The 24,885-nt window shown below is 45.5% G+C and overlaps 1 protein-coding gene across 1 annotated transcript in view; it reads left to right on the forward strand.

Moving 5' to 3' along the window:
- Positions 1-16,487, forward strand: part of TEX30 (testis expressed 30) — a 292,549-nt gene extending 276,062 nt beyond the window's left edge. Inside the window, exon 6 of the mRNA XM_085622100.1 lies at positions 13,292-16,487. Coding sequence (XP_085478226.1) covers positions 13,292-13,459 — 168 coding nt within the window. The 3' untranslated portion in view covers positions 13,460-16,487. The remainder of the gene's footprint in view (positions 1-13,291) is intronic.
- Positions 16,488-24,885: the final 8,398 nt, after the last annotated feature.

The raw sequence follows: 24,885 nt of genomic DNA on the forward strand, positions 1-24,885 counted from the left end.
TGATATGACTCGAGTGCAACCACCCTTTACGTCCCTCGATCTTCACGGCTGTCCTTGTTACTAGTAGAACAAGTTTTGGCGATTTCCACCTAGGCTCCAGTTGGGTCTTCCGGTCGAAATTCCGTACTAGGACCAGATCACCTGGAACCACGTCATGGGGCTTCACCTCAGTGTTATCGGGAAAAGCTGCAGCTACCTGTGAACGACAAGATTGTAGTGCAGACATCAAGGAAGCCAGGTAATCTGTCAGCATATTACAGTCAACATCAGTGATTTTGCGAGGTATAGGCGTCCTCCACATATTTGGTGGTCTACCAAAGATCACCTCGTACGGGGATAGCCCTGTTCGAGAATGTGCTACCATTCTCATGTAAAAGAGTGCAACTGGTAAGGCTACTATCCAATCGACACCTTTTTCTCTACATATTTTGGACAATCTAATTTTCAGAGTTTGATTATGGCGTTCCACGAGGCCTGCTGCCTCAGGATGTCGGACACAGTGGAATTTCCATTGGTAGCCTAACAAAAGTGAAACGTGTTTCATTAGTTCGGATGAGAATGGCTGGCCGTTATCTGAGTAGACAACACGTGGCAAACCATACCGTGGGAAGAATTCTCGAACTAACTGTTTGGCAGTAGTCGGGGCAGTGTAATCTGAAACCGGGTAGGCTTCTGTCCAACGGGAAAGAGCACAGACAACTACGAGAACATATTTGAATCCTCGACATCGTTCCATCTGGATATAATCCATCTGGAGGACTTCAAAAGCATGATCGGGAGGTTGAAATCCACCCTGCTCTACGGGGATGCTTTTACCTGGATTAAACTGACAACATATCATACAGGTACGTACTTTCTGTTTGGCTGCTGCTCGCAAGTGTTTGTTGAACCAAATGTGTTGAATACTGTCTAGCATAGCTTTTTCTCCTAGGTGCGCTGGACTATGTATTGTGTTAATGATGACTTGAACCATGGAGTCGGGAAGAAACCATATAGATTTTTCCTTCGTCATCCATCCTTGATCCGTTTGGATCCCTCCTAATTCAGTCCATTTCTTTATTTCTTCTGGTGTAGCATGTGTCTGTATGTCAATTATATCAAGGGCGGGATCCTTAACTGTCATGCAATGTGTTGGTGTCAGAACTATTGTCCTTGTCGCGTCAGTTGTATGAGTCTGGTTCTGAGCAGTCTGTTTAGCTGTTCTGTCAGCTAGGTCATTACCCTGAGAAATGATATCGGTAACTTTTGTATGAGCTTTGCATTTCATAATCGATATTGCAGTAGGTAGATGAATCGCGTCTAATAGGGCTTGAATGAGGGGTCCGTGTTGGATGTGGGCACCGTGAGAAGTTAAATAACCTCTCTCTCGCCACAGTACGCCGAAGTCATGGACGACTCCGAATGCATAACGTGAATCTGTGTATATGTTGACTTTCTTATTTTTAGCTTGAATACAGGCTTGTGTCAGAGCGATGAGCTCTGCTGCTTGAGCTGACAAAGTGTTAATACAATTTGTTTCAATGACTTCAGTGTCTGTTGTGACTGTGTAAGCGGCCACTAACTCTCCTGTATTTGTTCTCATACATGAACCATCTACATACAATGTCAAGTCTGGATCTGATAAAGGGATATCTGTCAAGTCTTGTCTGGGTTTCGTCGTGATGGTGATGACTTCAATACAATCATGTGCTAATGGATCTGTTCCGTTTACTGGCAACAGTGTGGCAGGATTTAACGTATTACAACGTCTGATTTCTATGTGTGGCTGAAACAATGTCAATTCGTAACCGGTGAGTCTCGCTATAGTCAAGTGTTGTGTTTGTGTGCGGTTCAAGAGAACCTCTACTGCGTGTGGTACTTGTACTGTCAATTGATGTCCTAACACTATGGCATCGCTTTGTCTGATTGCTAAAGCTGTTGCTGCCACTGATTTCAGGCACGCAGGAAGAGCCTGAGCTACTGGATCTAATGTACTAGAGAAATAAGCACATGGTTTGTGTGATCCTGCTTGTTCCTGAGTGAGTACTGACAAGGCAGTACCTTCGCGTTCTGTAACAAAGAGTGTAAACTGTTTGCTGTAACATGGTGTTGCTAAAACAGGTGCTTGACATAAAGCTTTCTTTAAGCTTTCAAAGGCGTGTGTATGTTCTTGAGTCCAAGGGAGAACAGTCGATGTGGCTGCCTCATGTGTTGTCAACTGGATGAGTGGCTTTGCTAGAAATGCATATTGAGGGATCCACTGCCTACAGTATGAAGTGAGGCCTATAAAAGCCCGCACCCCCTTTTGTGTCTTGGGTGGTGGCATGTTAGCAATTAACTGGATGCGGTCGGGTGTAAGCTGTCTTCCCTCCTTGGACAGCGAGTGCCCAAGGTAGACAACTCGCGGGACACAGAATTGCAGCTTAGAAGGGGACACCTTGTGCCCCTTGTCGGCCAGAAATTGTAAAACCGTCAGTGACGCTGTTTCACATTCAGGTTCGCTTCGGGCGGTGATCAACAGATCATCGACATATTGAAGCAAGGCAGTGTTAACTGGCATGTGGATACTGTCAAGTTCTCGTTTCAGTGCTTGGCTATAGATGCTGGGGCTTTCTGTAAATCCTTGAGGTGCGCGTGTGAATTTAAAACTTCGTCCATTTAAACTGAATCCGAACAGATATTGACTTTCCGGATCTATTGGGACGCTAAAGAAAGCATTCTTGAGATCAATTACAGTGAAGAACGTTGCTTCTGAATCAATAGCCGTTAGTAATGAAGAGATATCTGGGACCACAGGGTATTGTGGTACAATACATTTATTTAATTCGCGCAGATCAATAACTAATCGATATACTGGTGATGCTTTTGGATCCGTTCTTTTGAGAATCGGAATTATCGGGGAATTGCATACATTGGAGTCCGTTTCGACAACCACTCCTTGTGCAATGAGCTCGTCAATGATTTGCAGTAAGGCCACAACAGCATCTGGCGGTAACTTATATTGTCGCATTCGTGGTAGTACTACTCCTGTTTTTAGTGTGACACGATATGGTGTAATGTTCATGCAACCAACATCAGTGGGGCCTTGTGCCCATAAATGCGTAGGTAAACTCTGCAGCCGGTGGTCCATGTCTCTGGACACGTAGTGACCTTTAAAATCACGTAAAAATAATCGTACTCCTTCCGGAGAACAACATATTATAGCTCCTAGAGCTTTCAATGTTTTTATACCTAACAAGTTTTCTGGGCATGATTTAGTAAGCAATAAATCTGTAGTACGTGTCAATGGACCAACTGTAAGTGGAAGAGGCTGTGTTACGTCATTAATTATAGGTTTTCCTGAGAATCCAAGGGAAATATTTTGTGAGCCTGAGAGGGGTGCCCCTGGAACTTCACTGCGTCGTATAGTTGTTCTGCTTGCCCCTGTATCAAGTAAAAACTTTCTGTCTTCCCCTAATAGTTCACTATGTACATAAGGTCCCTCTTGATCTACAGGAACCTCAATAAGGGGTAAGCCAACTTCCCTCTCTAGGCTATTTCATGTGTATCGCTGATAATCGGGATAATCTGCTTGTGCATACTGATACATCTGTTGCGTTGTTGCTTGTGTTGCAGCAATAAGCTGCGCTTGTGGTGGTGCTACGGTCTGTTGTGGAGCTGCCTGTTGCGGAGCTAGTTGTTGCGGAGTTGACCTATGTTGTGCATGCTGAGGAATTTGTTGTTGATTCTGATCCTGTCTAGGTGGACGTGATCGTTCCTGAGTTCTACCCGTGGCGATATTGTGTTTCAGAACTGGACAATCGTGTATATAATGACCTTGTTGTTTGCAATAGTTACATGTCCCTTTAACTGGACCTGTTGAATCACCCTTTTGATGACTATCAGCTGGAACTGACTGAGCAACAAGCATTTTCATTTTTGTATCTTTCATACGTCTTTGTTCGTGTTCTTGTTCTTCTCTAATTCTATTGTGGTGATATTGTAACATCTGTAACATCTGTGACGGGGTGTTACCTTGCCAGGTACTCTCAAATTTCAATACTCTATTCTTAACTTGCGGCAGGGAATTTTCAACTAATTTTGTCACAAACAAATGTGGATATGACTCGCTACTTGCTTTTATGCCACTATTTATACCAAAACATTTTTCAAATCGGGAATAGAAATCACTAGTGTCTTCATCTTGCTTTTGTTTACAGGCTGAGATTGCACCCCAGTCCTCCTTTTTCGTAGTTAATAAACGTGGCAGTACCTGCACTAGTAATCCTGGTAGTGCTGTAGTCTTTTCCCCAAGCCCTGATCCTGCAGCTCGGGCCTTTTCTTCGTTTTCTAATGCGGTCCAATCTATCTTTTGGTCTCCCACCTCCCATTCCTTTTCTTTGAGTTTCTCGTAAACACCGGCAGGCATTAACACTTTCAGTATTTTCATAATGTCGGGGTAGGTATACTCTCCCATGAGTAGCATGTCTTTTATCTCACGGTGGAAACCTGCTGGATCCTTGTCATGGCTGGGTACTACTTTCTTCATTTCTAATAATTCAATTTTAGTTATAGGCGTGTACACAAACACGCGTGTAAAGTTATTACCTTCACCTCTGATTGGGTGTACTTCGCGTAACGGATTCTGTCTATCTATGTGATACATTTTTCTTCCCATAGTGGGAACTGGAACGTGTTCTGGGCACACGAAAGTTATATACTGGTTTCGAAATTCTAGAATTTCTTTAATCAAATCAGTACCTGACCCTCTCCATTTATTCGTGAGTAGTTCTATCAATATGTCAGGTAAGGGTCCTGGATCGGAGTGTTGGCTTTTATATAATATAAGGAGGTGTTGAATCATGTATATACTAGCTAAACGCTGTTCGTATGGGGTAAGATTCAGGAACGTGTGTGCTAGCGCATCATCACTGTATTTGCTGGGACTGTCAGCCCATTGTACTGCTGACCTGGCTAATTCTTGTTCGTCCATAGAATCGAGCATATGGTACCCCCTTCGATCTCGGAGTAGGTTATCAGCGGCTTGAAATAGGTGTTCAGGGGACCTTGTATTTAACATAGGGGTTTGAAAATGTCTGTTACATTCTGGACGTATCGGACGTATCGGATCATTAAAGCCTCTAGTATTATTATGGGGTCTTCCTCTACCTACGTAAGCTATCGTTTCTATTTGTTCTGATTCTTGCTCCTCCTCTCCCTCTGATTCAATTCTGTCTGCTTCTCGTCTTTCTTTATGTATTCGTTCTACTTCCTTGCGGATTTTTCGATACATGGCGATTATACACGCCTGTTTATCATGTTTCTCTTCTGATATGTTCTGACCCCATTTGGCAAGTTTTTGCATGGTATCATGATCTGCCCCAGGCCTGTCTTGGTTCCTGATCACGCAGTTTATGAAAAAACGTAGTAGTTGTCTTTGTACATCCACTTTCTGGTATTCCATAGCTTCGTTAATACTTTCTGGACCTCGCCCTGTTTGGACAAAGTGATATATATTGTCTAGGTGTTCAACCATTCCTGGTATCGTCATTAGATATAATGTAGCTCGTCGTATACGTAGTGATGATATTAGCAATCTGTCCTGTTTACCTGGCACTGGATCGTATCTACAATCCACAAGATGTTCTTTAAACATGTCGGATGTCACTAGTTGGGGTGTACGTTGGAGTGCTAAATCTGTAAGGGTCTGTTTATTTCGCGGCGGGGTGGCAAACATGTCTGTCGTACCTCCTGTAGCACCATCTGAGGTGCTAGGCAAAAAAGGATTCGTTGGACGTAAGATAGAAATTGTGGATGCGGGAAAAACAGTAGAAACGGACGGACCTGTGGGAACTGGTGTAGGAGTTTGTGGTTGCGGGGATACAGACGGATGCTCTTGGTGTTGTGCACCATCGGCAAGCGGTGTGTGTGGTATGGGATTAGCATACACGGGAGCTACGTCATCTAAATAAGAGGAAAGGAAAACGTCCTTTGCCGTTTTGGGATGTGTTTTGGGATGTGCTTTTATCGGGAGCAATGGAGGAGTCAAGTCTTTTGGTATTTCCGGGGTAGCCTTAGGTAACCCTTCGGCCAGAAGAGGATACATACCATTCATAAGAGCGTTTCTTTGTCTATCTACTTGTTCTAATTTTACTCGGGTACCTTCCTCAATTAATAGATTTTCTTGGGCTTTATTTGAGTTCTCTCTACCTTTCTCTTCCTGCCTGAGCGCTTTTTCTGTACGTCTATATGATTCTTTACGCCATAATTCAATGGCATCTTTCTGTGACTGTCTGGCTTTCTTTTTCCATAATTCTTCTTCTACTCTCATGATGCAATCTGCATCCCAGGTCCCCGCTGCGGGCCATCTCTGACTTTCTGGTAAATCCTTGGTGTAGTCCACCCATAAATCAAGAAATAATACGGCATCTAGGCCATGCTTATGATACATAAAGTATCCTGGAGTGTCCCTAGGTGGAATGGGAACAGCTTCTTCGAGTACCCCTTTTCTAGTTTTGATCTGTCTTAATTTCGAAAAGAGCGGCATTTTTAGATCTGGTTACTTAATTTTAAACACACTTAATACAAATAAACACAATAATGAACAGTCATTCACACCACAATGTATAGAACGTATTAAAACATTTAACATTTAACGAATAATGATGACTAATAGGAAACTGGTTACTGACATAATACTGACACTAGGTAATACTTATTTATATGCAAGACATACTAGATATACTGCTAAACAGTACAGGTACACTGCTAAAACAGTGCAGACCGGATTTGTGTACCCAAACCCGTCTTGACCGGCACAGACTATGTGCACGTTAAATGCCTCCCCGACAATGGTACTCACCGGGTAGCGCGGAACGGAAGGCCTCGGAACTGAACTGAAACTGGACCGGACTGGACTCGACTGGACTCGACTGGACTCGGAACTTCGGAACCTGGTGGGCCTCTGTATACCTCGGATCTTGCTCTCTCAGCTAGGCTCTGGTCGGGATACTTCGCACTTCTCACCGCCTCGTCTGGGTGTTGATCGCAGCCTCAGTCGCCCCCGCTTGGCCGGAGGGAGATACAGGAAATCCTGCGGGTACGCGTTTTTGTCCGTTCAGCTGTGGCAGGAGACCGGGCCTGCAACGCACCTCCGGCGCGTGAGATGAGAAAGTGTCCCTATTCGGGCGCCAATTTATGTGGTAAATATTTCATTACCGGTACTATTTTTTATGCGGTAAAGTCTAGTAAGAATAACTCAGTAAATATAAGAGGCAGAATCCGTGGTATTAGAGTTTCTGAAAGGCTTTATTCCTCTACAAAGGAAATACAATTCGAATTGCAGGCTTCAAATTCCATCACCACGAAAGTTCAGGAAGGAAGGCAATACATTATTGACAAGTAATGGTATTTATATGGAAAGCATTACATTAAGACAGATGCAAGAGGCGTAACAGCTGATAATACAGATATAATACACATACGTAACGAAAAAAGGCGTAAACATGGGTGTAACTAAAATACGTCATTAAACATGATGTCACAAATGGGTGGATCCATATGAGAATCCTGCAATGTCAGCAGAAATACTTGGCAGAGATGCGCGCGCAGCCGCATGACGTGTGATTGACGTGCAACTAGAGGGTGAAGGGGACTTGACATTTAGCTCTACATGTGGAGACAGAAGTCTGAGGGGTCATGTCAACCTAATCCCAAATCATATCTAATATCTTATGTTTAAAGAACTGTATTATCCAAAAGGAAAGGTCTCTAGGACGGAATCTATTCTATACTGACTGTTAGTGCGTGTACAAGCGTCTAAGTGTCTACATGAGATGCGAGGGGGCAGGAATCTTCCATGGTAACAGGGGCTATGAATTACTTGCATGAGGACAGTGAGGCCTGGCCCTTTGCACGGTAGCTGGAAGAATGTTTACCTAAACTACTAGACAGGAATGCATCGGATGAGGAGCGGAGCAGATAATCTTGAAGGTGAAATACAGTTTTTGGCAGGCAACAGGCTGGATCAGGCACCGTTAGCCGTGCAGGGAGTAGGACAAAGTTCATGGATACAGATGCAGGCTCGGACTGGAGCTTTCAGAGGCAGAAGGCAGGAAAAGGCTTGATGACAGAATGCAGGGCCTACTCGCCTGAATCTGTAAAATGTGGAAAGTGAACCACATAAAGTCGGTGGCCTTTCATACTTAGGAATGGAATATCTGACCCATTCATGGTGGATCTGAAAGAGGACATGTTGACGGTGGACGCACATGTATTTGCGTCTTCATAACTGGAACTGGAGGGAACATACATGTACTTATAGCATGCACATGGAGCCGTTGGGGTCTACGATAGGGGACATAACTGATCACAAAATTCATATTTCCTCAATACTCTACCACGCGAATAGGGAGAAGGCTGATATTCTTATGTTACAGGAGACCCACCTCATGGGCACAAAGGCCCTTTGCTTGCAGCGCTATGGGTTCCAACAGGTTTTTCATGCTGGCTTTATGAGAGGATCTCGAGGCGTGGCTATACTGATACATCGCAGGGTCCCCTACACGCATGAACAGCAGTGGGTTGATGGGCAAGGACGCTACTTGTTTATCCGGGGTAGGGTCGGGGAGGACCCCCTGATTTTAGGTAGTGTATATGCCCCTCCCCCGTTGCAGTGGAATTTAATTGAGCGGCTACAATCTTTGTGGGCCGATATGCCGGATGTAATGTCTGTGGTGGGCGGGGACTGGAATGACGTTATGAACAAGAATGCGCACAGGACAGGGGTTGTGGAGGGTCGTAGGAGTGATCTCCCTACAAAACTACATTCTCTGGTGACGGGACTAGACTGGGTGGACACATGGCGGTGTGCTCATGGCGCGGTTCGGGAGTACACGTACCTATCAGCAGTCCACAAATCCTTCTCTAGATTGGACTACATTTTTGTTCCACGGGTGATGGCTGGTAGGGTGGTGGTGGCGGCGGAGATTTTGCCTTGGGGGCTCTCGGACTATTCCCCAGTGCTCATAAAACTAGATGCAGGCAGGGGAAGGCAGCCGTTTAGGAGGCGCCTGGCGGTGTGGAATCTCCAGAAGGTGGAATATACAGCTCATGTGGGTGAATCCATAGCTCAGTATCTGACGGCGAATGTGGGATCCGTCTCCAGTGCGGCCACTCTGTGGGAGGCGTTGAAGCCCACGCTGCGAGGGGTGGACATTTCTTGGTGCACAGCGGCTCGCAGGCAGCGTAGGGAGAAGCTGACCTGCGCTGAGGCGGACATAGAGATACTCGAGCGACAGAACCGAGAGTCGGGGGTGCTCTGGGAGTGCAGCAGTTGCTGCTGGCCCAACAGGAGTGTGCAGCTCTGCTGATGGATGAGGCACGACAAGTCTGGCTGGCAACGTGCAGCAGAGTGTACCAATGGGGGAACAAGTCGAGTAAGATGTTGCATCGCCTTTGTCAGGGCACCTTTCACACTCAAGTCCTGCCAGGAATTTTGGACTCCGCAGGGACTCCGATTACCGATCCTCCTGCTATTGCAGAGAGCTTTGCTACATATTTTGCGGACCTTTATGCCCCCCGGGAGTGTCTGTCGGCCGCTACAGTTGAGACATTTATTACAGATCTGCCTCCCAGGGCGCTGTCAGACGAGCTGCGGGATCAGTTGGAGGCCCCCTTGTCAGACGATGAACTGGGAGCGGCCCTGGGGGAACTCAACCCTGGGAAAGCGCCTGGACCCAATGGGTTTCCGTGTGTTTTTTCGTCGGTATAATGTGCAATTAGCCAAACATTACCGCGCGGTGGTGGAGGAGGCCCAGGACAGGGGTTTGCTTCCCCCGGACTGGAGACACGCAGAAGTGGTGGTGTTCCATAAGCCCGGGCGTCCCCTGGAACATCACGCCCCTTACCGCCCCATATCCCTCTTATTTTTTTTTGTTTAAACATTTTTTATTATTTTCCAAATCAACAATGACTGTTCATTACATCACGGGTCCCTGTGTTCATTAAGAGTATCTTCCCTCCCAACCCCAACTCGTCCCCCCCCCCACCCCCATGTCAGTGCGCCCCTGCCCCCTACTTCTCCCCCGATGTGCCCCCCCCTTCCAAGGAGATCATTTACAGTTGCTCACCCCCTCTCTGCGTAAGCAAATCATCCCTCTTGTCCAGGCCTCCGGTATATGTCTGGGGACCTCCTTCATTCCCATCTCATCTCATTCCCCAGTTCCCCTCGCCTCTTGCCGATCCGAAGTGCTCCCTTCTTCCCCCACCTCAGACATCAGCCCCTGGAGCTCAACTACCAACGCTTCCCATGCCCTGGCCGTCGCTAACGCTTTCTCATCGTCTCTCCTCAGTGCCACCTGCACCCGGAGCGTACCCTCCGCCCCCGCCCATCTCACTAGTGCTGCCCTCCACCGCACGTAGCTAGGCCCCCCCCCTGGATTTCCAGTGCAGGGTCAATTCTCTCTTAGCTAATATCAGCCCCAGATCATAGAACCTGCTAGTGACCTTCGTACGGCGGGTGTGGGGAAACCATAGCAACAAGCAAGTCCCCATCTCTGGAGTGATAGAGCGGTCTGTCACCTGATTCAGGCAGTCCACTACCTCAGCCCAATAATCGCCCAACTGCGGACAGGCCGCCCCATATCCCTCTTAAACGTGGAGGCCAAAGTCCTGGCGAAGGCACTGGCCAATCGACTATTGCCCCATATCACGTCACTCGTGCACCCCGATCAGGCGGGGTTCATGCCTCAGCGGGCCACCCGGCACAATATCAGAAGGGCGCTGGTGGCGATTGCGGCGATCCAGCGGCTGGGGGAACCAGCGGCACTACTTTTGGCGAACATGGACATGGCGTTTGATTCCTTGATCTGGGTCTACCTGTTTGCTCTGCTTCCTAGACTGAATCTGGGTCCATGCTTTCTTTCCTACGTGAAACTCCTGTACACAGGGTTGATGGCGTCGGTGCGGGTAGCGGGCGCCACCTCCTCCACCTTTGCTATTCAGAGGGGAACGCGGTAGGGATGCCCCCTTTTGCCGTATCTGTTTGCCCTTGCCATGGAACCCTTGGCGGCCTGGGTGCGTGTGGACGCCCAGGTACGGGGATTTGAATGGACCACGGGCCTGTCCGATAGAATTGCGCTGTATGCGGACGACGTCCTCTTTTTCCTGACGGCAGTCGACAGGACGGGGCCACGGCTTCTGCGGATCATGCGGGTCTTCGGGGAAACGTCGGGTCTGTACATGAATCCCCGCAAATCCACATTGTGGGTGTTGGGAGGTCAGACGGGGGTGGGCTCGTGGGCGACCGAGGTCCAGTCGGCTGCAGGTGGCATGAAATATCTTGGGGTGGTGCTTTCGGATGTACCGGCTGTTGCCTGGGAGCGTAACCTGACACCTGTGTGGGATCGGGTTCGGGTGGACCTTAAGTCCTGGTCCTGCATGCCCCTGACACTGTTGGCAGATCGGCGATTTTTAAGATGGTGGCGCTCCCCCGACTTCTCTATCAGCTACAGAATCACCCATATCCGATCCCGCCTAGATGGTTTCGACTGGTAAACTCTATATTGGGACAGTTTCTGTGGGAAGGAGGGAAGGTGAGAGTGGCCATACGAACATGCTTTTTATCTACTTATTGTGGGGGACTAGCATCACCGGATCTCCTCTCGTACTATCAGGCCTCGCATCTGCTGGTCTTTAACGAGTGGTGGTATGGGGAGAGGGGGGACCCGGCGTACGCACTGGAACGCTATCTTATGGGGAATCACACACTGCATACACTCTTATACTTGGCACGGTTGCGGAGCGCGTTGCCACCAGCTACACGGGTGGTGTTCATGGTTTGGAGGCAGGCGTTGCGGCGCATGGGCTGGTGGAACGTCCTGACCCGGGAGACTCCTTTGTGGGTTAATGGGCGTCTGCCCCAATTGGCGGCCCTTCCGGGGTTTCGGGGATGGGACGCCATCGGTATCTCCACCCTTGGTGATGTCCCGAGAGGCACGACACTAAAATCCTTTCGCGATCTCCAAGAGGAGTTCCATATGTCTCATGCTCAATTCTATCGCTATCTGCAGCTGCGCCACGCGTTGTCCCCTAGTCTGCAGGGCCTGGAGTCCATACCTGAATTTAGTCCTGTTGAAGCGAAAGTCTTTATGGGGGACCTACAAGACAAAAAGATTTCGAGTATTTATCGGTCCCTGGTCGCGCATTTCTCCCCTACACTACAGAAACTCCGAGGGGACTGGGAGGCAGATGTGGGCAGGCTGGAAGAGGAGGATTGGACGGAGGCCCTGGCAGCCCCGCGGGGGGCGGTCATAGCGATACGATTACTCCTAGTCCAATTCAAATTACTTCACAGAGTCTACTTTACCAGGTCACGAATGTGGCGGGCGGGGATGATCGCCTCCCCGGAATGTCTTCGCTGTGGTCGGGCGGAGGGTTCGTTTATACACACGGTTTGGCACTGCACATCGTTAGACCGTTCATGGAGGGGGGTCTTTGCCTGTCTCTCAGAGGTCTGGGTTTGGGAGCTTATCCGCACACCAAAGCTGGCACTGTTACATGTTATGGAGGGGGTGGCGGGCAATGTATATAAATTACACCTCATGCTCCTAGGCCTGACTCTGGCGAAACGAGACATGGCCAAGGTCTGGAAGGTGACGAGGGCTCCCTCGGTGGCTGCCTGGAAAAATGGTCTGGACTTTTGCATGGGTCTGGAGCAGCCCATCTTTGTAGCCAGGGGGTGCCCACGCAAACACTATAAAATATGGAAGCGGTGGGCGGAGTACCGGGGCCTCTGGCTGGAACCTCCGGCAATAGAGGAGCCTTCAATATTGGTTTAAGTCTGGAGTCCAGCATAGGGGGAGGGGAGGGAAGGAGCAGGGGGGGTGGTGAGTCTGAATTAGGACCTGTTGATCTTCTTTTTGATGTTACAGATGAGATGGTATGGACCTGTGCGATCTTTGGGGGGGGAGTGGGAGGGGGGAGTTGGGGGTGTAGTGAAATATCGTCCAATGCTCCTATGTATTGTATTGTTGTTCGTGGGGTGGGGGGTGGGGGAGTCGTTTGCTGTAATGGTTGCCTTTGGTTTGCTTTGGCAGATGACTCTGGAGTGCAGAGTCCTAACTAACTAACTTCACAAACTTGCTTCCGCTGAGACTTTTCAATTGCAGAAAAAGCAATTATCAAATTCCAGTTTACCACAACTAGAACTCTATATTTCCATGTTTTTTTATGTATAAGGAACTGTGTTTGGTAGGTTCGCATATAGATAATCATGAGCCCGAATATTTACCTTTGATTCGCTAATATACTACTGCTGTATTTATCTTTGCAGAACTTACTGGAAAGTGTGGCCAGCAAAATGAATGCCCCAACCAAAATACAATGGCTGGAAGGAGGAAATCATGGCATGGCTGTGACTGGAAGAACAGCCGAAGATATTGCTGAAGAAATAAATACGCATGTTTTGTCATGGATCAAAGATGTCATTGATAACTCTTAAAATGAACCGTATCTTGTATTAAGGGAGATCTGCATTTACAAATGTTTGCATTTGAATGGTATGCCTTCCATTGCTGTTGTAAAATGCTTCTTACTTATCAATGGATGTTATTCTTGCAGGCTTGCTCAGGAATAACTCACTGGGATAAGAGTGTATTCTATGAATGATACATTTAGGCTCTGTATTGATTGTCTTTCCTCTATCAGAACGTTTCCAACACACAGGTAACCTGGGAGATTAGTTCTTAAATTAACACAAATTGAAAATTCAACAGAGAGTTCTGAAAATGGTGTTCTAAGCAAAGTCACTTGTTTTACAGGAAACTATATATTTTTATATTTTACATCCAATTTACCTGTTAACAGTTAAGAAGCATTTTATGATCTCTATTAAAAGAGAAAGGTATACTTTCTAGTGAACTGGTTTATAAACAATACATCTTTCCCTATAAAGCAATTATATTTACCAGCATGCTCACCAACCCCATTTTACTTCTATTCCGGGCTACGCCTATTCCGTTGATTCTTTTTGCACTTAATATTTTAGCCTTCTCTTGCTGCTATACTTAATAGTTTCCAGCACTCACTTATCTCTTTCTCTTTTTGTCTTTCTTTTTTGCCAAAGTGATAATGCAATGGCGTCTTATTTGACAGTTGTACATTCTCTTAACTAATTAGATGCCTTTATTTTTCACTAAATGATTGCTTATTAACCTCCCTAATTTCCTAATTCGTGCAGTTAATCATCCCATAGCATACTTTTGGGAATTATTTCCTCGATGTTTTATATTTTGTTTGCTGTTTGGGAAAATCATTGTGGCACTCATTTTGACGTAGTGTTTTTAAATACAGCTGATAAATATTGGTCTTATATAGGATAGAGATCCCAGTGGAAGTTAGGTAAAAAGGCAACCAGAAAATTGCATAGTTTTCGTATTCCGATGACAGGCCAAGTGAGAAACATTTCTGCCATATTGGGACTGTAAATCATCCGATCCCACCAATCAAGCAGTGTGAAATTGGTCATGTGTCCATCATTGCTTTGTAACGGGCAACCGTACCCAAGGCACCAGCTCAGAAGTTCCCCACTACTACTTTTCATGTGACCCACCTTTGTTTGCAATCTTAAATGTCAACCATTTCCTACCATTCAGAGCACCTTAAATCTGCTTGTCCCGCTAAGGCAGCAGATCAGGAGCGCCACAGCAAACAGCTTGGTACTAGTCACAGAGCTCACCACTGCTGCCCAATCTGCAGCAGCCACGCATTTCCCTCTGTCCCACTCATTTCTTCGAATGAGCACCAAGGACATGGTTAGAGCCAAGATGGCAGCAGGCGCATGTTAGCACAGCTCCACTATGGCCACCATAATTTGCAGCTAATAAATAGCACCCTCCTCCCCGTCTTACCTTTTCGAGGCCCATGCCGGAAGCCCCCTGAAATGAGAAGAGGGGCTGCAGTGCAACACTTCTTGTGGACCACGATCTGCATCTGCAGCTGAGAGGAGGACGTGCAACACTACGAGGCAGTTGAGATCTTAGGCATAGTGGAAAGCCCGACAGGGAAGCCCATGCTGTTGAGTCAGACAGATAGGTATAGGTAATAGCAAAAGATGCAGAAGACTGTGGGTTAGGAGCTGCAACTGTGGTACATACAAGGCGGTGCCTGGCTGAGGATCGGGCTGCGTCGGCGCTGCACTCAGGCAAACACAGTGGCTTAGGGCCAAGCCCAGACCAGGAATTCCTTGAGGAGAAGTAGCAGTGTTGAGTGCCAGTGTACAGCAGCAGTCTGGGTCCATGCACTTGATGCTGGTGCAGTGGTCTGAGAGTCCTAGCAAGAAATACTCCACTTGATTAGAGGAGTGACCCAAGTGCCCCAGCAGGGAAATGCATGGGCCATTCAGTGAAGACCCAAAGTGCCCTAAAGTGAAAGGGGTCCAGCGAGGATCCATACAAGAGATAAGCCTTGATCCTATAGAATAGAAAAAAGCCCCACTTACTTTCAGCAAATGAGTGCCTTCTTGAACATCTCTCTCTCTCAATATATGTATATATATATATATATAACACTTCAATATAGACCCTTCTAGACAGTGACAATATTTTGGTAAATAAGTGCCACATATGAACATATGTAATAATGTATACCAGGAAACAGGGATGTAAGCAAACATTTTAATAGTGAGGTCCCTGCTACAACATAATGGCACAGAAACCCATGTTATATGTATTTAACCCATGTTATATGTATTTAACTTAAAGAGGGAGATAACCTCACTATAAAGTCATTGAAGTTTATGACAGGAATTGATATCTTTGTCTCCAATCCTTATGTACCAATGCAAAACATTGGAGAACTGTGGCTTTTTTTGAAAACTATCATACACCTAAAAATAGTAAGATAATGTCCTGATGTATTTAACCTGGGCCTGATTCAGATTTTAGTGAAAAAGTGTGATTTGTTCAAAACAGATGCTAACATGAGACAATAGTTTTGATTAGCAGTAGCGAGTCTAACTGGGACTGTTCTAAGAGCTTTACCGTAAACTGAAGCAGTGTGTGTACATCATGCAAATCGGTATAATACCATATTCACAAAATACAATTGCTCACGTAAAAAAACATTTTTGAAAGTATAAGTGTACGATCTGACAAGATTTAATGAACATGTAAAACCGTATTTGGATAGACTTTTTGAACTCCTGGAAGCACCTGTAGAATGAGCTGGTTCATAGTACTACCATGAGCAGACCTAAACATTGATTAGCTAAATTGATTAGAAACTTGTTTTTAATCATACTTTAAAAGTACAAAATTGTTCATTTCTATTACCTCGTTTATTTTCAGTGTGTGTTAAAAAAAGTCTGATTATTAAATTATTATGGCCAGATGAAGCAAGTTAATCTTGAGAAACACGTTAGCATAAGGATGAGCATAAATATGGATGATACACATATCTTGATATTTATATGGATCCTGTATTCAAGTTTGAATCAAGTAAATTATGAAATAAAAAGATACAAAACATGAGAATTGGTATAGGATGCACAAACTTATTTCTGATACATATGTAAAGTTGTGTAGAATTTGGGTAGCCTGGTGGATTCATGACATTATCCTTACTCACTGCTGCATGACTTCTCACATTATTCATTTGCACAAATTGATCACATATTGGTAAGAAAAGGGTTACTAAATGCTTTGCAGGCTCCACTCAATCAATCAATCAATCAAACATTTGTAGAGCGCAGCAAATCGCTTGTGAGGGTCTCGAGGTGCTGGAGATGAGTTGTTCATTCAAACATCCAGGTCTTGAGTTCTCTCTTGAATTATTGGAGCGACGGTGCGGTCCTGAGGTGTGGGGGAAGGTTGTTCCATGCCTTGGCTGCCACGTGCGAGGAGTGTCCTCCACTGTTGGTTCAGTGGATCCGTGGGGTGTCTGCGAGGGAGAGGGAAGCAGATTGAAGGTGTCTGGTCGCTTGGTAGAAGGTGAGGCATTTGCTGATGTATGCTGGTCCTTCGTTGTGCAGGGCTTTGTAAGCGTGGGTCAACATCTTGAACCGTCATCTCTTCCTGACACTGACATAGTCGAATCATGGACCACTTGCCTGTCATTTTGAGACAGTAGAGATGACAGGTCAGGGGAGGGCAGTGGGTTGGGAACTCAATGAGGCATTATACAGAGTTTGAGTAACAGTGGCTGGAATCCAGAAGAGCATAGAAGTATACCTGAGAAATAATGGAGGTGGAGGCATAGGCCCAGCCATGACGTGAACGCATTGAAGGCAATGGTAAAAGACTGCAGATGCATCAAGGCTTAAGCCAATGCGAGGAGTCCAGTTATAAAGGATTGTTGCAGAATGCTGGGGTTAGAGAAGCAACACAAGATGTCACAAGTGACCGTGGTGAAAAATATTGCCCTTGAAGGTTTAGAATTGTAAAATGTGTCCTCGGCTGCAAGAATTTAAAATATTATGAAGGTCTTGATAAAATGGGGGTATTGTCGGCAAATTGAGAGCTCCGGCAAACGAGATGCTATGTCACTGAGGTAACCTGGGGTGAAGGCAGCAGTGAAACCACAGAACAAGGGAATTTTGAGGCATTCTTGACATGACCGTGCCTTTCCCACAGCAAGCGCTCAATGGAGCGGATGAGGGAGGCTTACTTGGAATTGGTATCTTTGCCAAGTTTTTTTTTTAAACAAGGAGGGACAAGGAGCCAAGTTTATGAGGTCCTGCTCGTAGGTACCAAGGAAAGTACTATATGAGGAATGAGCAGTTCCTAGGAATAACTGACTAGGAAGGGGGGAAGAACAGGTCTTTCTTCAAAATGCCCTCACACACCCCAAGGGATGTCATGCTTCATCATTTGGGCATTTGCCCCTCGTCAAGCCGGCGCTGCAATGCCTGACGGGCTCCCGAAACCGGGGCTCTTTATCGGGGATCTTTTGAAGAAGCCGTATGGGTGCGTGTAGGTGTGAGGGCTGGGTAGTGCACAAAAGTGTGGGGTGAGTAAAATAGGTATAGAGCCGTCCTACTTAATTCAAGTTTTAATTATTGAGGTAGCTCCAGCCTAATTTAAAAATATGTAGAAGCCCTATATAGGAGTGATGTTTCATAAGGGCTAATCAAAGATGGACGTGGTCAACATGTTTCGTGCCCCAGCTGCCCCAGAAGGGGTCAATGGCACTTCGTCAGGACCAATGTGAAAGTGTGAGGGGAGTGCACTGCCGTCTAGCACTAGTTGCTGAAAACGGTAGGGGGTATTACTAAGGAACTGGTACTGGGGTATAGAAAGACCTGTAGGAGAAGGGAGATAAAAACAACAATGGGTGGGGGGGTAAAAAGAAAACGCAACCCGCGGTTAGACCAGCCTGGAGGCATACAATTCATGCACTGGGTAGTGGTAGGATAATAAACACACAGGTGATGTTTATAAGTGACTTCACTGTATTATCCCGAAGGTACGGCCAATGAGTGAAGGTGAACTGGGTCGATGCGTCGTGACTATATCGACGATGGGGCGCCAGGGGTGGTTGTATGGCAAGGGAACCAGTGCAGCGTGATCGTGGATATGCCGGGATATAAGCGGTAGTGAGCTCGCATGTGGCTAAATAGAAGAACCAATTATATTCATCTGAACAATCGTAATAGTAAGCCCAAGATTCTCTACGTACGACCGTCACAATGCACATACGTATTGGAAAAATATGTATTGAAAAAATAGTACGGATCGTAGTTGACGGTAAGACCAGGAAACTATATAACTATTGGGATAAAAGGAAACTGAATGTACAGCCAGCAAAAGGGAGAGAGGACTGGGGGACTAATGGTGAATTTACAAACTTCATCAAGGCATGCAATTTTACAAGCGTTAGTGACTAAAGGTATCCTACGAGGGGCACACGGCAGTGAGACTCACCCCACGTGACCTAGTCCCGGCTGACGGGGATAAGACCAGAGCACCTTGTTTGCTCCGGTATCTACGAAAAAAGAATAGGTTAAAAAGGATCAGATTACACCATCTTGGTCGCTGAATCGTGTGCGGCGGCAAGGCTTACCGTCAAGATGCGGACAAACATAGAGTACTCACAAAGGTAGACGAGTAACTTGCTGATGTCTTACCCTCGCTCTGGGCGCCGTGGAGAAGGCTTCTGGGAGATGTCCATAAGTAACGCTATCAAGAACGTCACAAAACGTAGCGGCCATTTTGAATAGGGCTACATTAGTGCTTCTCTTAGATAACATCCGGAAAGAGGTTACAACCAGAATCTTAAAAGGATGGTAGTGGCAGCCATGTTGTAACGGGGAGAATAACTAATTAAGATATGAGGTGTATCGATGTACATTTGCCATATTTGAGTAGGAGAAAAATGTACTATTTGTTACGTGTAAGTGAGAAAACAGCAGGCCAAGGATGATGTTTGGTAGTAAAAAAATTAATTTAAAAAAAAAAAATTTATGTTACAAATCGTGAAATTCACGATGTGGGATTTAAGGACAGTTGAACTCCTCATGGGGACAAAACCGAATGTAGTCATTACAAGGAGGGCAAACCTATATCAGCTATCGGGGATATATAGGAAGGAGACTCTGAAAAAGAGTAGTTAAAGTCAAAATCATTCTGAAATGGCATAGGTGGGCTAAGCTTAATGATTCAGTTCAGCCCAAGGTATGTCGTCATTCAAACCCCTTAAGTGTGACCCCAACTTGAAAACCCAGCATTGTTCCTTCCTAAATAGGGCTTCTTTTGTGATGGTGGGGAAGGCCTCTAGAATTGTCCATTCTAGGTCATTTGGGGTGTGATTGTGTTCCGCAAAGTGTGAACACATTTTGGTATTAGTTTTTTTACAACGTACATTGCTTCTGTGTTCAGTCAATCTTGTTTTTACTGGACGTGTGGTCATCCCAATGTATTGTAGAGAACAGGGACACGTAATGAGATAGATGCAGTTACGTGTATTGCAGTTTGTGTGTTTTTTCTGAGTCCAGATCCAGTTAGTAGTGAGTTGAACAGTTTTAGTTGCTCGGGTTAGTGGGCACACCGCACATTGACCACAGGGGTAGTGTCCGCTAACCGGAGGGAGATTCCATAGGGTAGTGGGAGCTGTAGGGGCTGATTTTTTGGGTCTGGTGTTAATGAGGAGGTCCTTGATAGTGGCTGTGCGTTTGAAAGCAAATCTGGGTTTCTCCAAGGACAGGTCGCCCGAGTCTAGTATTCTCCAGTGTTTGTTGATGACCCTTTTTAACATATTAGACTCTGAGGTAAAGGTGGTCACACATGTAATGAGGTCTGATTCTGGTTTTGTCTGTGATTCGAGAAGAATAGATCTGTTAGTATTGCGTGCTCGTTTTTGTGCATTACTAATGATACGAGCAGGATATTGTCTCTGAGCTAGATTAGTGCTGAGTTCGGATGATTGTTTCTTGTAGTCTTCTATCTGACTACAGTTCCTACGAATACGTAAGAACTGGCCGTAAGGGAGATTGTCCCTGAGTGCCTTTGGATGGAAACTATTGTATTGTAAGGGACAATGGCTATCAGTAGGTTTTTTGTAGGTGATAGTCTCCAAAGTTCCCGTTTTTTTAATGATAGTCAGGTCAAGAAATGATAGTTCCTGTTCTGAACAGTTTGCAGTGAATTTTAGAAAGGGGTTGAGGTCATTGATCCATGATAAAAAGTTTGGAATCATATCCATACTGCCCTTCCAAAAGATTAAAATATCATCGATGTAATGTCTCCATAGGAGAACGTTACTCGAGAAGGGATTGGTATTCGTGAGCACATACCTTGCCTCAAAGTCTGACATGTAAAGGCATGCCAGGCTCGGGGCGAAGGTACTGCCCATCGAAGTACCCTGGGTCTTTCTATACCCCAGTACCAGTTCCTTAGTAATACCCCCTAACGTTTTCAGCAACTAGTGCTAGACGGCAGTGCACTCACCTCACACTTTCACATTGGTCCTGACGAAGTGCCATTGACCCCTTCTGGGGCAGCTGGGGCACGAAACATGTTGACCACGTCCATCTTTGATTAGCCCTTATGGAACATCACTCCTATATAGGGCTTCTACATATTTTTAAATTAGGCTGGAGCTACCTCAATAATTAAAACTTGAATTAAGTAGGACGGCTCTATACCTATTTTACTCACCCCACACTTTTGTGCACTACCCAGCCCTCACACCTACACGCACCCATACGGCTTCTTCAAAAGATCCCCAATAAAGAGCCCCGGTTTCGGGAGCCCGTCAGGCATTGCAGCGCCGGCTTGACGAGGGGCAAATGACCAAATGATGAAGCATGACATCCCTTGGGGTGTGTGAGGGCATTTTGAAGAAAGACCTGTTCTTCCCCCCTTCCTAGTCAGTTATTCCTAGGAACTGCTCATTCCTCATATAGTATCTTTGCCAAGTCTCACAACTGAAGCGAGACAAAGGCTAGAGAGCCCGTAACCAAGGCAGATGTCTTAAGAGTGAACAGCCATTTAAAAAACAGGAAGGCCCAAAGAATAGATGACTTCATAGCGGGTTTTTACAAAATGTTTGCACTCTACTTAATAGCCCCCTTGAGTGATTTCTTTAACTCTTTTAGGGAAACCAATTCTGATGCATGAATTGAGGTGATTATCTTCGTAGTGTAGAAACCAGAGTAAGACCTTGGGCTCTGTTCTTTCTGCAGGCCAATCTTTCTTTAAAGTTGACTATGATGTTTATGGCAATACTGGCAGTTAGGAAGGGGGGCCATACAATCTTTGGTCCACCCGGGCCATACCAATCAAAGTCAGAGAAGCGGGTGTTAATACTAAGAAGATACTTCACATGATAGACGTGGTGAGGAGATGGATGTAACACTCTAATTGGCCAAGGCTATACCCTGACATGGGTTCCTCCTCTGCCTACTGTCCCATAGGATCAAAGATATACGTCACTGATGAGGTCCAACCAGTCTGAAACCAGCCTGTGGTTGCTTGTGTTTCCTTCTTGAGTTGGGCCTCGCCTTGCAGTTTGGGATAGACTGTTTCAATGAGGAAGCAAGGGCAGTACTGATTTGCATAAGGCAGACTTTTGTCTAGACTGATATACTTTAAGTGAAGAACAATGGGTTGGAAAATGACATTGAGATTGCCAGTGGTTAGACTGTTTGCAAGTATTTCTCCCATCATCTTTTGTGTGATTGATGTATCACCCTAAGTTGTCAAGGGTAGATGTGGGTCCCTTGCTCACTGTGCTATAGGTTTCAAGCTATACTTCACGGACGAGACCTAACATTCTGAAACCAGACTGGAATTGCATGTGTCTCCTTCGGCAAAAGTCCTTGCCTGACAGTTCTGAATAGACTGCTCCAAAGTGACGTAGGGTCAGTTCAGATTTCCATAAGGCAGGCCTTTGTCTGGAGTGGCACTATGGGCAAAAAAACGTGTTAAAATATACCCCAAGCTATTATCAGTAGTTCGACTGTAAGCAATCCTTCCATTGCCTTTTGTGAGCTTGTTGAGACAGAAAAGGGAAGTAGTGTTGGTGTCGTTGGGTGGCGAAACACTTTTGACAGATTGGATTGGGCGATCATGAGAGATATGGTGAAGAAGATGGATTTCTAGATTCCTCTTATTAGATAGACGATAGCAGGCTATGGTCTGCCAAAGGCATAGCTTAAGTCAATAACTACCTTTTAGCTAGGGTCCTAAATGGAAGGGAACAGAGAAGGAATGTCTCATATCCCTACTATTATTCACACTTTGTAGAAGCTGAATAAAAGAGACACAGACAGTTTGTCATATTTCATGGATAGCCGTTTATACGGATGTCCAAGCTGAAAAAGCAGGATGCCCATTTTGCACAACCTTTACAAGGAGTTTTATACTCAAAAACCACAAAAAAGCATGTTAAACATGTGTCCAATATCCAATCATGTTACAGTAATTACACAAGCATTAAGCATGTAGCCAATCTCAATGAAATAACACCTCGTGGTACATTTGTGATGCAGATGGCGACAGATAATAGTGTCTACATGTCCTGGTGGCTGGGATCATCAAATGGGTCCAGACAGGGGTTTACACAATACCTGTGCAATCAACTTGCGACATTTGGTCTTTCCGATATATGGACATAGATTGACACAGTCCTTGCTCGGAAAGTATGACAGCAACTTGTTACGGGAATTGTACATTCTGTGATATTTCATTGTGTAAGCCAAAAGTACTCAAGTTCAACTTTAGGGCATAATACTTGTTCCACACTTTCCACCAACCAGGCCTTATCATTGAGTATCACAGGACACGACTACAAGAACAGAATGGACTCCACACAGAATAAAACAGGCTTCCACAACTGTATCTTGAACCTTTAGCACAGAAGACAACCATGAGATCATGGGCAGTAAACTGGTGTTGGATGTATTCAAAATGGCTTATGTTTGTGAACAATGTTCCATTGGCCCTGACAGACCTAGAGAACTCAAGCGCACAACTGCTACAGAAACTAGACAGCTATAGGGTAGTGCTAGGATTTAAATCTAATACAATAAAGTCTAAGGGGTGATCCAACCACTCTCCATAGCTGATGTCTCAATTGCAACTCTTGGGTAGGATTAAGAGTGGGAATTAAGAAGTCAGTTCTGCCTATTATATTCTGTTCTTGCTGGCACTGCCCATCTGGATATTAACAGCAGAACTACTTCAGTACATACTTCCAGAAACGGTGGATTAGAATTCCCTGGTAATATCATGCTGTACAGCTCCGATTCTTGTAAGGGATGAAGGAGGATACACGTAATGGGGAATATGATAGACCACTCATTAACGGGTGATCACTTTGGGTGATACCCTGAATTCCAAGGAAGCACCGAAATAAACATGCATTTGTCTCTGGTACTCTGTGTGACCATAAGACCCCATGACACTGAGTAGAAGCAGTCTGGGAATAATGTCATACCTGCCACTGTTTTGTTTTTTTTTCTTTCAAAAAAGTTTTTTATTGGTTGTTTCCAAATGAAGCAGTACATACAATACATCAAATGAAGGACATACGGAATAGACATACAAAATTACTCACAGAAGAAAACAATAATTAAAATGGCAAAGCAGATGACAGTGTGCAATTGGTATAGCAATAAATCACAATGTAACACATTTTAAACATATGTAGTGTCAAGTGAAGTTGCATGAAGGTGACTGAGCAGATTAGTGATGACAAGAGGCGTGACCAAATGAGCAGCAGGAAGAGTTCTAGCACAGGAATCGGACAACTGAGGTAACAGTCATAACTAATGTACCCTGATGTAATAGACAGATCGTGTGGGGTGATTGGTTTAACATATTTGGTGCGATTCATGGCGGTTTGTGTGAGCTAAGGTATAGATCAAGAGTGTCCCACATATGCCTGGTAGAAGATATCCACGGCGAGTTCTGGAGAGTTACGTTATCAGCCCCTCTTAGGTTGGTGACCTAGTTTAACCAGCAATTAAAGGAGGCTTTGCGTGTGTCTTTCCAATTGTTGAGTATAATCTTAACCGCTGCTATTAGGAGTAGGTCTAGGAGCGTCCTATCATTTTCATTCAGCGACTCTGCTCTAAGGAAACCGAACGCTAGTGACGTTAGATTCTCTACTAGGGGAGTATGAGAAGAGATTAGATATGAATTCGAAGACCTTATCCCAGAAGGGTACCTCACAATCGCACTGGAGTAGTAAGTGTTCTAGGTCACCTGTTTTATCATTGCAATTCCAACAGATGGGATCCTCCCTGATTTTGTGCGAGTGGAGTCGGGCTGGTGTCCAGTAGGCCTTATGCAATAGCCAAAACTTTGTCTGGGACAGTACCGGGCTGATTTTGTTTCTCATGGTTGAGATCCAAGTTTTGGTCCAATCCAGCTCCGAGATCGGAGAGGAGGAGTGTGACTCCCAGAAGGCTGTCAGCTTCTTATTGAG

The sequence above is a fragment of the Triturus cristatus genome, chromosome 8 (assembly GCF_964204655.1).
Source record: "Triturus cristatus chromosome 8, aTriCri1.1, whole genome shotgun sequence".
In the NCBI taxonomy this organism is placed as follows: domain Eukaryota; kingdom Metazoa; phylum Chordata; class Amphibia; order Caudata; family Salamandridae; genus Triturus; species Triturus cristatus.